Source organism: Chaetura pelagica, unplaced genomic scaffold (genome assembly GCF_000747805.2).
Source record: "Chaetura pelagica isolate M959 unplaced genomic scaffold, ChaPel_1.0 scaffold607, whole genome shotgun sequence".
NCBI lineage: Eukaryota > Metazoa > Chordata > Aves > Apodiformes > Apodidae > Chaetura > Chaetura pelagica.
Genome location: NW_009953960.1, coordinates 218,805 through 235,695, shown reverse-complemented (window position 1 = coordinate 235,695; position 16,891 = coordinate 218,805). Strand labels below are relative to the sequence as shown.

The 16,891-nt window shown below is 42.8% G+C and overlaps 1 protein-coding gene across 1 annotated transcript in view; it reads left to right on the top strand.

The window, feature by feature from the left end:
• Positions 1-16,891, top strand: part of NARS2 (asparaginyl-tRNA synthetase 2, mitochondrial (putative)) — a 62,178-nt gene that overhangs the window by 28,303 nt on the left and 16,984 nt on the right. Inside the window, exon 7 of the mRNA XM_010001916.1 lies at positions 11,828-11,960. Coding sequence (XP_010000218.1) covers positions 11,828-11,960 — 133 coding nt within the window. The remainder of the gene's footprint in view (positions 1-11,827; positions 11,961-16,891) is intronic.

The window sequence follows — 16,891 nt, the reverse complement described above, 5'->3', positions numbered from 1 at the left end:
CATTCCTGTGTTTATTGACTGTCTGCTGTGCTGTGTATGCTTGTTATTGAAGGCAAGGGTGGAAAATTCATCTTGTTTCTCAGCATGACCTGAATGGCCTAGTTGGCACAACTTGTCAATTCATTGTACTTCATCTTCACAGTCACAGCGTCTAGGTTGACTACTCAGAGTGTCTGAATCATTGTCAGCTGCAGTAAATCTGTAGGCTCTTTAAGGTCTCCAAAAAACTCTTTATTCAGTAGTACAACTTTCTCTTTTAGCTTTCTCAGTCTCAGATGAATCAATAACCGATGTATGTGGTAGAAATGTATGACTCTGTGTGCCCCCAGAACTGGTTTTAATGTCATTGCTTTGCTGTGAAATCCTTGTGGTGTTTCCTAGCCCTGTGATTGTCTGGTGAAGATAAAGGCCCCTTTGGGGACCTGATCTAGGCTGGAGGGTCTATAACAGCTGAAGATGATTCAGAGGCATTCTGGAGACAGCCAAAAACAACTGTTGCCAAGAAGTACAGCTCACTGGCTGTATTTACTGTTTTGTTTTTTAATTTTCCTTTCACCCATCTGCAGTTCCCACAAGCTCTTTCTGCTCCTCTTCCTTCAGCCCCCCTTGCTAATAGTTACGTCACTGTTTGGCATTGTTTTTCCTTGTGCCACCTTTCATCCCAGACACTATCTGTTCTGCCTTTTGCATCATGAGCTTAACTAAAACTGCCCTTCCAAAAGTTCTGAGGGCTGTCCTCCCCCTAAGTTGCAGAATAAGGTCTTTCCTTGTTCCTTGCTCTATCTAGCTTTGTTTCTTTTCTCTTATCAGGCCTTCAGGTTTCTTTCTTTTTGGTCTCATATTCTCTTGCAGTTCTTTGCAAATGAGTAAAAGGGTCCAGGGCAACCTAATTGCAGCCTGCTAGGACCTGCAAGGAGGTTATGAAAAAGGCAAGCCTGCTCTGCAGTGGGGACAGGAGGACAAGAGATAATGGAGATAAGTTGAAACAAGGTAAGTTGTAAGTGGATATAGGGGAGGGCGAGGATTAATAAACAAATCACTAATAGATCAGTCAAGCATTAGAAAAGATTGCTGAGAGAGGATGTGCACTCTTCATCCTTGAAACCTTAGAGGTTTTCAAGACCCATTTAGAGAAAGCCTTGAGCAACCTGGTTTGGCCTTCTCACTGACCTGCTTTGGCCTTCTCACTGACCTGCTTTGGCCTTCTCACTGACCTGCTTTGAACAGAAGACTGGACTAGCAACCTCCTGAGGTCCCTTCCAGCCTAAATTATTCTGTCCTTATAAGTTTATTTTTTACTTCCTTCTCATTTTCCTCCCCACCAATCTTGACCCCAAGACCATCTTGGTGATTTATCTCTCCAGTTCACATTCAATTCAACATCTCTCCCTAGAACTTAGGTTTTCTCTGCACAACTTAAAATCTCAGCCTTTCCTATTTATGTCTGTCTGTTAATGTCCAGCTTTCAAACTTGGTTTAGTTGAAGTATAATTTATCCCACTCTGGTCCCCTCAAGTACATCCCCTTGATTTCTAAACCATCATGAATTTTGCCACTGTTCTGCCTATTCCAGATTTTCTTTGCAATCCTGCCATTTGGTTTTCTGGTTTCAAAGAGGATCTGAAAAATCTCAGTCATGTAGGCCATTCTAGCTGTGTCTGCCTGAGTTTGTAGAGTGCCAAACACTCTACATTTCCTGTAGAGAAAAATGCTCCAAAATTTCCTGTAGATTTTGGAAGATACTGAAATCACACTGATACCACTCTTAAAATGCCAAGACTTCACTGCTTTTAAAAGCATGGAAAAATAGGTGTCATTTTGGGTTGATGTTCAACAAAACTTCATGGAGCTGAAAAGAGGCGGTTTTGAGGCCACTTTCTATAAAAGAGGCAGCCTGGAAAATCCAGCCTTAACATTTTATTCCAAAATGACTTGCTACTGGTGTAACAGATTGTATTGTCTTCAAGCAAATATTTGCTCTACATTATACAATTTTAAATACTTCTGAATGCAGCTGCAGGAATGATGTCCAGTTGTATAACATTCCTGTTGCTAAGAATTAACACAAATAAGCGTAATTATTTATCTTGGATCTCTGAAAAAAAATCTCTGACATTTCTTGCACAACATTTGTTTGAGTCTGACTCACTACGCAGACTCTTATAATTAGCTCACTAACTTCCATTAATTAGGATGACACTTAATTGGAGCTATAAAAAGCAACTGTGACATGTCTGTTTTTAATCAATTACCACATGCTTCAGTCTGGTTCATGACTGCTGCAGTGATTGTTAATGACTGTATTACTGGGAGGCTCAGTGCATGAACTTAGTAGGTACAACAGTGAGTCTAGAGTCACTTGTTTACAGTCCACATGGATATGCTGTTGGTACTTTCTCCCATTCCACTTCTTTGGGAGGGGAAGCAGGTAATTCCCTGGCAAGAATGTGGTGAGTGTTCTGAGAGTAGTTGCAGTTCAAATGTGTCCCTGGAATCTGTGCATTAATCATAGAATCATAGAATCATAGAATCTTAGGGGCTGGAAGGGACCTCGAGAGATCATCTAGTCCAACCCCCCTGCCAGAGCAGGGTCACCTAGAGTACATCACACAGGAACTCATCCAGGTGGGTTTTGAATGTCTCCAGTGAGGGAGACTCCACAACCTCCCTGGGCAGTCTGTTCCAGTGCTCTGTCACTCTTACAGTAAAAAATTTTTTTCGGATATTCACCTTGAACCTCCTATGCTCCAATTTACACCCATTACCCCTTGTCCTATCACTGGTCATCACTGAGAAAAGCCTAACTCCATCTCCCTGACACTCACCCCTTACATATTTGTAAACATTGATGAGGTCACCCCTCAGTCTCCTTTTCTCCAAGCTAAAGAGACCCAGCTCCCTCAGCCTTTCCTCATAAGGGAGATGTTCCACTCCCCTAATCATCTTCGTAGCTCTGCGCTGGACTCTTTCGAGCAGTTCCCTGTCCTTTTTGAACTGAGGGGCCCAGAACTGGACACAATACTCCAGATGTGGCCTCACCAAAGGCTGACTGCAGTCCTAGCAGTGTCTTGGATGACATACTCTTTATTTTATCTCCTGACTGTAGAAATAGAGTACAGATAGCAACAAAAGAACAGGTTTTACACTCATGTGGTGCAAGGTGTTATCAGCTGAAATTCTTGGTTCTCCTTTTACAAGCTAAGGTAAACCTTTGTTTGTTTGTGTTGAATCCAGTGCACGATCCCTTTTCCTTCTCCAACTGTCTTCTCATTCCTATTCAAAGCAGTACCGGGTTCTGTAGGATCCATGTCAGAAGATCTCAGCATCCAGGTTGCAGTTCAGCTTCATGCATGTGCCCAGACAAAACCATCAGAGCTGCAGAGGGTTAAACTGGGGCTTGTGAGTTACAATAGGGCTGTTGTAACCCTCTGCCCTCGTGTTCCCCCTGTACCATAGTAGCCACATTCATGGAGGCTCCGAAATATTTTTTTACTTTGAGTGAAGCAAGCAGAAAGCCTGTGGGCAGTCTGTTACTGCAGCCCAGCTGACCATCAGTGGCTTACAACACTATGGCTAACTTGATAGGAAAAGGGACCTGGGAGTCCTGGTGGACAACAAGCTAAATGTGAGTGAACAGTGTGCTGCAGCAGCAAAGAAAACCAACAGGATGCTGGGCTGCATTGATAAGGGGATCACCAGCAGAGGTAAAGAAGTCATCAGCCCCCTCTACTCAGTGCTTGTCAGGCCACACCTGGAATGCTGTCTTCATTTCTGGTCCCCACTATACAAAAAAAAAGATGTGGGCAGGCTTGATAGTTTCCAGAAAAGGGTCACAAAGCTGATCAAGGGTCCAGAAACCCTTGCTGTACAAAGAAAGGATGAGAGAATTGGATTTGTTCAGTCTAGAGAAAAGAAGGAGGAGACCTCATCCCCATGTTCCAGGACTTAACAGGTGGCTACCAAGTAGATGGAGACTTCCTTTTTACAAGGAGTCACATGGAGAAGACAAGGGATAATAGGTACAAGTCATTCCTGGGGAGATTGCAATTGGACACCAGAAGAAAATTTTTCACTACGGAAACAGTTGAACATTGGAATAATTTCCCTGGGGAAATGGTGAATTCCCCAACACTGGATGGTTTTATGGCTCAGCTTGACAAGGTACTGAGCCATCTCATCTAAACAGCCTTTCTACCCAGAAAGGAGGATCAGATGATCCTCGAGATCCTTCCCAACCTGGCATTCTGTGATTCTGTGGTTATATGATTGATTTCTTACCAGACCATGAACATCCCTTGTGTTCAGGCTGCAAATCCTGCTTCTTGGGGAGCCTCTCTACCTCAAGAATTTGCTTCAGTATAAGATGTTAAGGCATACAGCCTCATCCCTGTTTTCTCCCATAGATTTTCTGAAAATAGATGCAAAAACCCAACTGTGTGTGCCCTTAATTTCCTCAGGAGTTGGAAGTTTTAAATATCTCCACCCAAACTTTGAAATATGGCCTGAACCATGACTCCCTCTGTGCAATAATGCACCCACCGATGTGTTTCTGGATGTGATTTATATTTGCAGAGTTGGTAAAACTAATGTTGATCTGAAAAATTATTTAAAAAAATAAAAATTTTCTTTAAACCTTTTATAATGCAGTTTGTGGAGAACATGTGTTGGGTTTTTTCCATGCTGAAAGGAAAAGATGTAACGCAATTGCTCCCCTGCCCCATGTTGATAATGTGTTTTTATGGCTTAGAAGTAGGAGTCACTGGAATGATTAAACTTCGAAAAAGATCTTTACTCATTTTGTTATTTATTTTTTTTAAGTCTTTAAAACATTTTATATCACTCCTTTGTAGAAGATGTCTGTTTGCTAGGGCATGGGAAATGGTTATTTGAATAAATGCTTAACTACTCTGGTGACTTTCATCAGCACAGCTTGAGTTATCATTGCTAATCCGTTGTTTTATTGACTTTAGAAATAATAATATCAAAGCTAGGACAAAACAAGACTCCACTGAGAATAAAGTACAACAGAGTCACATAAAAGGGTGGAGGACCCAGTCTGGTGGGATCTCTGAGCTGGGAGCAGAAGACATTGTGTAACTCTGAGTAACTTGTTTCCTTTTTGTCTCGATTTTCCCCTTTTCTACCATCTGTAAATAACAATACAATGTCTAGATGTGCTGTGAGGATTAATAAAATGCAGGGTGCTTTGCCAGATAATTAGAGTATATGGATCACACTGCTCTTAATTTCTCAAGTTTGTCTGGATCCTTTTCAAGCAGAGGTGGAGGATCTGGTGAGGATCCTTGTTCTATCATCTTTTCTTGCTGCTGAAGCCAGAGCCAGTCCCAGAGTGTGGCAGGAGGGTGCATGGTAGGGCACTGTCCTTTGGAGGGAAACTGCTGTGTTGCTTCAGTCTTACTGGCTGAGGGAGGAAGTTTGGCACTTCCCAGGCCCTGTCTGGGAACTTATTTTTTTGGTTTTTATTGTTTTGTTTTTTTTTAAAGTGTATTTTTGGCTGTGTACAAAAGGAAGTACAGTCCCATCTCATTGCAGCATGAATTGAAACCTTACCACGAAGCACACCAGCTCTGCTGCCCAGGCCTAAGCCTCACATACTGCTATAAAAGCCCCTGTCAAGATGCAGATTTCTTATCTGTGCTTCTTCAGAGAGCAGGAAGAAGTGGCACATTCTATGAGGAATCTTTAAAACTTTTATTTGCCTTTTTTTTCTGGGTAAAGTTTAGTCCCCCTCACCACAACAGAAACATGTACATTTTCATTGGGTAAAATACTAACCACCAAACAATAGTCATGGCTGTATTTTTACATTGACATTTTAAAATGGGTATTTCTGTCTAAGTTTGAGGTTTCATTTTAAGTCTACCCAGCTTAAGGATTTAAAACATTTTCCCACTTCTCTAAAATTGCTGGGGACCTGTATGTCACTAGCATCATTTAGGAGCCCCAAGTCTCCCAGCTCCCCTAAAAAGTAGACCCTGGAGGCATTGAATCAGTATGTTTGAATCATCATGTGTGGTTTCTTGCATTGGGCTAGAACATCATACAACACAGAATTTTCAGCATCCCTGAACAATCCCAATCACACTTGAGTCAAACATTGCAGCCAGCTGGTGTCTCCTACCAGCTTAGCAAAGTCATCTGCTTATTTCATTGGAGCAGGCAGGTCCTCCATACTCAAAATGAATATGGTCATGCTGGAACAGAGTGGAATTAAATTGGATGGCTCGCTTTATTAAAGGACAATGTGGCTGACAAAGCAAAGCTCCTGGGCTTTAGGCTCACCTTGTTCTTCTTTCCTCCTCTGCTGACGTAATGTATTGTTTTGTCCTTGGGTTAGAAGCTGTTATTTCCAGAAATTCTTGTAGGGGTTGAGGGGGGATGTTGGTGGATGATAGCATGGGGAAACATACTGTGGTGAAGGATCATGCATTCTGTTCATTTAGCATGGCCAAAGATGAGATTTGGTGTAAATCACTGCAGACCTTGTCAGAGCAATTGCTGTATTTGTGTTTGTGCAGGCACCTGTAGTATTTTGGGGTGAGAATGAGGGCACCCCACAAATGAATAGCTGTGTGTGCTGCTGTGGTTTAGGGCTTAGCCCTGAGTCACAACAATGAGCTTCTGCCTTCAGCTGTGTCACTTCTGTGTGGTGTGACCTTGGCAGGGCCTGTGAGCTGACTGTGCAGACTGTGCATCTTCTTGATTAATAGGCTTGCTCAGAGTTATATCCCCTTGGTTCAACAGCACAAATAAGTCTTTATTACCCTGGTAGCAACATGGAGTCCTGGCTCAGAAAAGGAGCACAATCCATTCCTGGCTTGGGAACCATTGGCACAATTAATTGTATTTGGATTGCAGTGTAAAAATTGCCAGTAAGGTTGAGATGCCCAGGCCTACAAACATTATGTGAGTTTAATTAAAAGGATGGTTTTAAGCAGCTTGGAGCACAGATAATGTATACTTTTCTATTGGTTTCTATCACTGCCTCAATAATGAATTGTCAAGGAGGTGAAATGAAATGAGCTTTCATTCTGTGTGGTGTAAAGCTCTCAAAGAGAGAGAGAGAGAGGGAACTGCTTCTGAAGAGAGTGTTAGTAGCGTGCAAAATAAGGGTGAAAAGGGGAAAGTTTCTTCTGGATGTTAATAGGGTGGAGATCACAAACACAGCCTGTGCAAGGATGAGCCTCCTCCAAGCCATAGTCCATGTGGAAGGACAGCTGTGCTCCAGCAATGCATCCAGACACTGCTATTTGCTTCCAAAGGAACTCTTGTGAGCCTGGACCTCGGAGGTGGCAGAGCTGTTTGCTGAGCTAGGGCAGGAGAGCTCAGCATTGTGCAGTGTTCTAGTGTGTTGGAGAGAGCACTGTGACTATTCTCTTGGCCTCCATATTGAGCTCTCAAATTTTCCCAGAGAACTGGGCAGAGCAAAATACAATCCCAGAAAAGGAGCAGTTAATTAAGCAATTCTGTGCCTTCTTCTGGTGTTGACCCTGACGGACCCTGTGAACTGCATAAATGCACTTGGGATTGCTGTCCAGAGCTCTGATCTGGGTGAAGCTAACTGCAAAGGGCCTCATTTCAAAGCCTCTCTTGTGTTCTTTGGTAGCACGTACAAGGAGAGTCTTGCAGACATTACTGCTCTGCCTGTAATGGCTAAGGAAAAGGACTTGACAGATTATTGGGCTTGCCTTTGTTTTTCTTCCCCCTCCTGTGTCTGTGCTTTTGTCAGAAATGCAGAATTAGCACTACTGATTTTAAAATTTTTTTTAAGACTCTTGGGTGCCCACAACCCCAACTGACCTAGGCAGTTTTGGGGACTTAGAGCTTTCAAGTTATTTTTAAATGCTGGAAGTCTTGCAGAGGTCTGGGAATGTTAAATGATTGATTATTTGCGTTGTAGAGCATAGGAGTCACAGCCCTGGACTGAGGCTCCATTGTGCTAGGTGCTGAATGCACACAGAACAAAATGACTGGTTTTGCCCTTGGTATCATGAAATGGAAGCAGAGTCAGCTCCTATCCCTTTTTTTTTAAAATATATTTATACATGCTCAGTGTGAAACATTAGTGTATCAAATCCCAAATATATATTTTTAAATAGCAGATGAAGCACAATAAAGGTCAGATTTGTATCGTGTGCATTTGCTTAATGTCTTGAATGGCAGAGCACAGTAAACAGTGTATGAATGCCTGGATGAAAAATAATTGTTCACGCTTGGAGTTGATAACAGTGACTGTGTATTTTTAGCTGTGTTTCTCTGGTCTGTCCAGGCCTCTGATCAGGCTGCATTGCTGTTACCAGATGACTTGCATTCACTGTGCTCCTTTGATCACTTTGCCAGCACGACATCTGGCTAGTTTCCCTTTGCCAGGGTCCCAAGATTGTGGTGAAGTTCTCACAGTTATTTGAATCTATCTTTTCCTTTTACAATTAGCCTGAGAAATGAATGATTCCTCCCTGCTCTGCAGATGTGGGTTTATTCTGGGTCTGGGTTTTGGGTTGCTTTTTTTGTTTATTTTTTAATTCTAAGGGGCAGGCAGGCAAATTTAGCCCTACACCAGTGATGTTGCATTCTCTATGGGCTGTCACCAAGTCCCTATCCCTGTTGTTGTTGAGCAGCTTGGGACAGTACCTGAAGTTTGTATCAACCTTCCAATACCTGAAAGGGGCCTATAAAAAGGCTGGGGAAGAGCTGTTCACAGGAGCTTGTAAGGACAGGACAAGGCATAATGGTTGTAAGCTAGAAAAGGGTAGGTTGAGGTTGGACATTAGGAAAAATTTCTTTAATATGAGGGTGGTGGATCACTGGAACAGCTCACCTAGAGAGGTGGTGGAGGCCTCATCCCTGGAGATATTCAAGTTCAGGCTTGATGGGACTCTGAGCAATCTGTTTTAGAACATCCTCAGAGATGTTCCTGCTTGGGGAGTTGGACTAGACGACCTTTAGAGGTCCCTTCCAACCCAAGACATTCTATGATTCTTTGATTCTACAATTTTAAGTTGCAGTGCTGATGTTTCACTGTGAAAACATAGGTGGTACTTGGTGTACAAGTTTGAGAAGATTGGTCCCAGCAGGATGCCTAGGGCTGAGAAAAGACTGAAGGTGGTTCTTGTGGGAGTTATTCTGCACTCGTCCTCCCCAAAAGCTCTAACTGAGGCACAAAGAAGCTTTATTCTTGCAGCACAAAACCAATTTGTGACTATGAAGTATTTGACCATGGCTGACATCTTCTTACATTTTTTAAAATTATTTTTAGTTATCTTGAAGCCAGTGAGCCCCTTGGAAGATAAAGTTTTTAGTCATTGTGCTTGTGCTGCTATTGAGTAGGAAATATGTACAGTTCCAATTGCTCATAGTGGTCTGGATTTGCTGGAGACTGTCATCTGCCACAATAATCTACACTAAGTGAAGTGTCAGACTGCTGCTCTGGGGGACAGGATCTCCTGCTAGCCAGCTGGTGTCAGACTTAACTGTTACTTCTTGAAGAGATTCATGCCAGAGAGAAATTAGAGAGACCTGCACATCAAGCCCATTAGTCCTGTGAGGGTACTTCAGCAATTGCAAACTTTTCAAACTGTTTTTGTCTTGTGGCTAGTCCTGGCCCAGTCACAATCTGAACTTGTGACTGAACAGATTTCTTTAGGGAAAATTCTTTCTTAAAGAGCCCCAGATTGAAATATTTTAGCAAAAGCCTGAAACACGGACACAGGTAGCACAAAAACCTGCATCTCCTGTTTCCCCCTGCAGACCAGGCTCTGTGGCCTGGCAAGTAAAAGTTTTTGACCTTAAACATTGAGCAATTTTGGCCAAGTGACTCATTGTTTCAGATTTGTTGTTTGTATCGCTATAGCAGTTGAGGCTCTTAAGCTTTGGATCCAAGACCTTGTTGTGCCAGGTGGTGTAGGAGCATGGGAGAAAAATAAAAACCAAAAAGGCCTTGTGAAGAAGAACATGCGTTTCTCTATAACCCAAGACAACAGATGGCTACAGATGGGGGAGCACAAGGAAGTGATGAGATAATACTGACCTGTGCATTGAGTAATAGTCTTGGTACATCACTTATCTAAACATTGCTGAGGTTTTATAGATGCTGTAGCAAAGGGCAGTTGGAAGGAGTATGTTCAGCTGATGGCAGAAGTTTACATTAACGTTGCATCAAGCAAGAAAGGCATCATAGGAAAAGAAGCATCCTGAAAATTATGTTGGAGGAGAGGTGTTTGCTGTAAAATCTGCTGTGGTCAGTATGAGAGATTGGAGGTATGGGAGCAAAGCAGATACAGAAAGTGTATTTATTGGAGCAGGGAACACAGAGCCAGTGGGGAGAAGAGCCTACAGGCAGGCTACATATTCAGAGTCTTGACCTGGAACTTTCTTCGGGTGTATTTACTACTAGGAACTCAAGGAACAAGAACATGCTGTTTCTTTGGATCGTAACCTTTAACCATCATGTGGCATGAGGGAACAGATGAGTGAAACAGAATGTGTGTGTTCCTTTATTTGCAGTGCAGATGCCTCTGTTAGAGGCAAAGGAAGAACGCTGCTTTATGAGTGTTGTTTATTTAAGCTTCAGTTTAACAAAATTAGCCTGTGCAAAAACTTCAGTGAACATCCTCTTTAAGCTGGAAGCTTGCAGAGCAAGATGCATGTCAAATGCCAACCCCAGCAATTAGCACGCATCCTTTCATGAGTGTTAAACTGTGTCTCATCTCTATTGGTCAGGTTCTTTCCCCTACATTCTGTCTACAGCTAAAAATAATGTCAAGTTAAAAATGTACCATTGACAGCAGCTGCCCAGTCCATGGTTTTCCTGAACCAGCTCACTCTCTTCCTCATCATGGTTTGCCTCCCATGCTGCATGGGAGGAAACAGCCATCATGGCAACTGCTGGGGAAGCTCTCATTGGCTTTGAGGATGTTCAGGAGCCCAACTGTTCATAGCCTAAAGGGTAAAAAATACTGCTTTTGAAAGCATGTTGCTGTTTAATGGGAAGGTTTCTGATGAAGGAAGTGGAGAATCAAGCTTTTGTATCCTCTGTAACACGGCATGATGTGCCTGCAGAACAGGAGAGGATGTATTCAGACTGCCCAGAAGGTTAATGGAAGAGTAGCTTCATAGGAAATGTATTCGTTTCTTCAGTATAAAATGATATCGCAGATGTGATCTCTGCAGTAGGGATCTCTTTTAACATTTTCAACTGTGTGGGAGGAACCCAGTTCATTCAAAGGCTCTTTCAGCAATAAACTTTGGTCTTGCCACTAGAGGGGGACTGCAAGCTGTGCTCAGTACATCCATCCCTCTGGGCTTCACTAGTCCCTTTTTAGTGCCATCACCAGCCCAGCAACTCCTGCAGCCAGGACCCTTTCTGCTCTGCTGGGCTCTGGGGTGTCACAGCACCCACAAAGGTCAGACCTTAGAGCCAAACAAATGTGAAGGGATGTGAACAAGGGGAACCTGACAGGTACATATTTCATCTGGGTGCTTCTCCAGTAATGTTCTGCAGAATGTCATTTAAATTCCTACACAGCTACAAAAAGCGTCCTGAGCATGAATGGTGTTCACTGAAAGCTGAATAGGGTTTGTACAATCTCACTGAGTCTTGGTGAGGTGTGAATAACCCTTCTTTATGCCCTGCTGAAGCTGTGTAGATAGCAGCATATCCAATAGAGCCATTAAACTGGTTGAAGAGGGAATGGAAACATGGGTACTCCCAGATCCTGGGAGAAAGTGAGTTTGTGGGTGGGGCTTCCAATATAACACACTCACTTGCATGCTAGTCCTGACCTCCCTGTTTCTTGTTGCCTTGCAGGGCTTTTACCCACGTGTTCACCTTCGGCCCAACATTTCGAGCCGAGAACTCGCAGAGTCGCCGGCACCTGGCAGAGTTTTATATGGTGGAGGCTGAGCTGTCCTTCACTGAAAGCCTCCAAGACATCATGCAGGTAGGCACTCCAGATGTCTGTGCAGAACTGGTGCCAGAACTTCCTCCTCCTCCCTGAGCTGTGCTCCCTGGCCTCAACTGAGGTTGCAGCTCCTCTCACCTTGCGTGGGCTGGGCAGAGATTGCACAGTGACTTCCAAAGGATCAGGGTTTGCTCAGCAGACATAAGGCGATAGAGGATTTATAAGGGAAGATAGAGGGGAGAACACAGCCCCCATCTGAATGGAAGGCTGCACAGTTGCTGTATTGTCAGGAGATGTGTAAATGTGCTTGACTGGTGTTAATAAAAGTGGCACTCACCCCTTCAAAACCTGCAGCATCTCTCCAGGGAATCTGAGCAGTATTTATGCAGCGTGTCTCTTGGTGTGCTTTGTAAAGAGGTCCTTGAAACCTGAATTAAAATCTTGAGTAGAAACAATAGTTCCTGGCATACACTGTTCACTGTGGCTTTATCAGAAAATGGAAGTCCTTAGTCAGCTGGCTTGTGATTTTTAAGCATTGACTTCTTGTTGCAGTTTAACCACATATCTGGATGCTAATGCATCTAACTACCCTCAGCATACACCTGCTTATGCCCAGTAGGTCTGGAGTAAACATCCACATGCACTCTCATGTATGAGATAAGCTCCTTGGAAAGCTATTGGATAAACAGCCTTAAAAAGATTGAGGCACTGGCTACAGTTGTATAAAGTAACATCCAGGTGGTGGTTTCTTCAGCCTGGATCATAGACAGTCTGCTGAGTCAGTATGGCCTGACAGCAGAGCAGACATGCTCTCTCTTGTGTGTGCTGCTTGGGCTGCGTGGACTGACCTGTTGGAAATCTGTGCTCCATCATCAATAGTATCCCACTCTTTGTTTTCTCTCTCCTTTTCTCCAGATCAATTTTGTGTATTCTTATACACAGAGCACAGCACATGGATACATTTAGGCCTCAATTAATGAACCTTGGGCTCTCAAGGTAGTCAGAAGCTGACTGAAGTCTTCGCTGCTTTTATCTAGCATAACAAGCAGGATCTTCTGTTAAGTGGTGTTTGAGCCCTTGAACTTATCTGTACTCTTGTGCTAAGAACCTTAATTTCTTGGCTTTTGAAGTAGTCAGTTCAGACAATTCAGAAAATTAGATTTGAGAATGTTCTGGCATGTGTAGGACTTCTCTTTGTAGGAAAAGGAGGAACTTCCCCCCTTGGCTTAGCTTCTGTTGTTTATAAACATCTTGTGAAGTCTCAGCTTGCGCTCTCCTCTTTCACTTCTTCCCTGAAGTCTTTGACAAGCATCTTTCCCTGTAACAGGAACTCTCCTCTCAGCCATCATTTTGCATTCCTCATAGTGAGTCTACATTGCAACATGCTTACTTTTGTGATGCATTGCTCTCATTCGCCGAAGTGGAGTTCCCATTTTGTTTATTTTTAAATCCTTGGGCAATCTCTCTATAAAAAAAAAACAAAAAAACCCAATAACAACCCCAAGCAAACAAAAAAACCCAAAACCTGACAGCTGCTCTAAATAATAAGTTAAGTTTCTTTTTCCCCACATAACTGACCTAAATTAAGTGTTCTGTCATGTATCTGCCTGATGGGCAGTTTCTGTTTGTCATCATCTGCAAGTTCTTTGTTTGGTACAAAATGCCCAGTTGAAAGCCCTGGGGGCTCTTGGCCAGGGTTAGCATTTGAACTTTGTCCTCACATAAAGAACTGGATTGTTTTACATTTATTTTTAAAATTGGTATTCAACATTTGGACTGAACGTCTCTAACTTTAACATGTTAGTGTGCTGGGAATGCTCAGCTTCTTCAGGGACATCTTCAAGTATTTGCTTAAAGAAGAGCCTTGTTACAAAGATGTGTATTTGCCATTCACTGGTGAGGGTTGAGATCTTTCTCTCAGCCAAAGCTCTGAAAGAAACATAGCTTTCCTTACAAAACAAAAGGAAAAAGAATATTGAATAAAAAAGTGACATATAGTTGGGAGCAAAGGGCCTGAATTCTTAGAGCAACAGCTTTTTTTTCCCCACTGTAATCGCACAGATTAATGCTCAGTTATTGTGAAGTTCTTGTGAAGTCTCGTGTTTTGATCATGTAATGTGAATTCCTTTTCTGTGCCAAAATGTATTTTAGTGCCACAAAGAACCTTGAAGTCTCTCAATACTGGTTTCACAATACTTTCTGTGGAAAGTCCCATGTGCTTAGTGCAGTGCTGGCTGGGTGCTTGTATCACCACTTCAATGCACAGGGTGTACAGAAGTGTATCTAACAAGAGGCCTCTGAGGCCTCTTTCCAGAAGAGTCTAGTCAAGAGGTTAAGTTGCCCCAAGGCACTCTTCCTCCAAACTAGATGAGAAAAGGGAGGAGTTAGGTCTGGTAAGGTAGTAGAAGAGGTCTAATTTGTATGGAAGTGTCTGGACTCACTAGAGCCATTGTCCCTTCAGTCCCTAACTTGGAGGTCAAAGTTGTGCAGTCTTATCTGTCTTCTGAGATGCTTGCTGCCACCCTTCCCCTTCAGTGCTGTCAGGTAGCCATATTGTAGGTCATTATTATCTACTTTCTGTTCCACTGTCTAGATAGTGCAGTGGATTTAAATGATCCCACTTCACTCATGATACTGATGAGCTCTCAAAAAGGCCATATGGTGCGGTCATTATTGAATTTCATTAAATGCACATTAAAAAAGGCTGTAAAGTTAGGAAATGCCAGAAGGACGTTTTCCTGATGGCATTTTGAGGAGTTTATGCATAGTGTTAGTCTTCCTTAACAAGATCGCATCCTGGCACCTCTGTCTCTTTAAGAGATGGGGAATACAATTTATCACACAGTATTTGAGCTCTGTGCTGAGGGCAGAAATATTGTCTTCTGCTGTTTATGTACTTCATCAAAATTAATTTGCTGTCATTACAGCCCAGTACCTTGGAGCATTATTACCTCTGTTTTGCAGAAGGGAATTCAGGCATGAAATGAAATGAAATCAACAGTAGCACTGATTTTGGGTGCCAATTTAGGGACCTTACATCTGAAATGTGGGTGTGGTTTGATTTCCAGGATAGTTTTCACTCAGTGAAAGTGAAAGACTTTCTGTCTTCAGTGCCAAGGATAAGACAGTTGGGCAAATCTGACTGCGGTTGCAAGGGAGTGAACACTGGTAATCAAATGGGAACAGTTTGTTCCAAGTGTCATGCAGTGTGGGGACACTGGAGTAATCTTCAGGGCTATAGTTCCATCTCTGAAATGGCATCCAGCTGCCACAGCTGAGGCTCTTTCTATTTCCTAACTTCATCAGCATTTATTGTTCAGCTTTGATGGTCAGTGAAGCAGCAATGTGACAGACGAGAGAATCATAGAATGTATTTGGTTGGAAGGAACCTCTAAAGGTCGTCTAGTCCAACCCTGTACAATAAGCAGGGACATCTCCAACTAGACCAGGTTGCTCAGTGCCCCATTCAAGCCTGACCTTGAATGTCTCCAGTGATGGGGCCTCCACCACCTCTCTAGGCAACCTGTTCCAGTGATCCAGCACCCTCATATTCCTAATGTCTGACCTCAATCTACCCTTTTGTAGCTGGAAACCATCACCCCTTGTCCTATGATTATGTGCCCTTGTAAACAGTTCTTCCCCAGCCTTCTTTCACAACAGCATGTCTCCAGAGTTGGACCTGAGCTGTTGGTTATATTGCTGAGGGAGGAGACTTTATGACCAAGATCAGATGTGAATCTCCCCTCTGTGTGTGAGCAAGCATGAAGGCAAGAAATAATGGTCCACTTGGTGAATGTTTCATACATAAATACCCTGTGATCTACACTGCATCTATATGCATAAGCCAGGTAAATGCAAAAGCACAATTCCTACTGGCAGTTCTTGTGATTTTTCTGGAAGTGTCTCATGTAATAAAGATGCTGATTTGAACCTTCCTTGTAGTGCACAGCACCTTCAGTTGCTGCTGCTGACATTTAACACTGCTTTATTGGTGATTTCCTCTTTCAGCTCTGGTGATAATTTTATTTGGGAAGAAGATATGTTGCAGTATCAAACGATCCGAGTTGAAATTAAACAGTACAGTTGGGAGCTGCTGCTTATCAAAATGGGAGAGTTAACCATTCAGTTCCACAGCAACACTGGGAAAGGATAGAAATGATACTGCTGAACTTTTGCCTCTGTCCTCCTTGCTTACCTTCCTACCAGCACAATTTTTACATTTCCATTATGAAGCAACCAAATTAATGGGCTTTTGGACACTAAGCCCCATCACTGAGATGAGCTATTTGCTGTGATTCCCATGGCTTTTTCCCTGTTTAAGTCTCCTATCAAACATGTTTCTTACAGAATTCATTCACGCCAATCACTTGAGCTGTATCTTCAGCTCGTACCTTCCCTCAAATCAGCAAGCCAGTGGTTATGCTTCTCCACTTATTTTTTATATAGCCTACTTTCTAGTCCTTCAATATATTATTTGCTTGAAGCCACAACTTCTGACTTGAAGAACATTTTTTTTCTTCCCTTCTCTTTATTCCCTCCACCGTTTGCGCCTGGTACATATTTTGCATAAACAAGAACAGTGAGGACACCAATGCATGACCCACGTGTCTGTCTTTTTTGCCAGGATAAAACCTCAGTCTGAAACCTGGAAATACTTCTCAGTTTGTTTTTCCCATACCACCCACATCTTTTTTCCACAAGAGGAAGCTGCTTATGTTGAATGCTGTGGGAACCTAATTGTTACTTTATCGCACAGTGAGGGAAAAAAAGTGCTAATTAAACAACATGCTTTTCTGAATCCAGATGATACTTTCATTTTCTAGAAAGAGGAAGCTTAATGTAAAATCCCTTCGTCTGCCTGGTGAAACCAGATGAATTGCCAAGAAGTTTTCTAATTTCATTTGCATAGGCCTTTTTCTGTCTACTTTGAAGAAAGTTCAAAGCTCCTCTTTGGTTGTTTGCCACTCTGC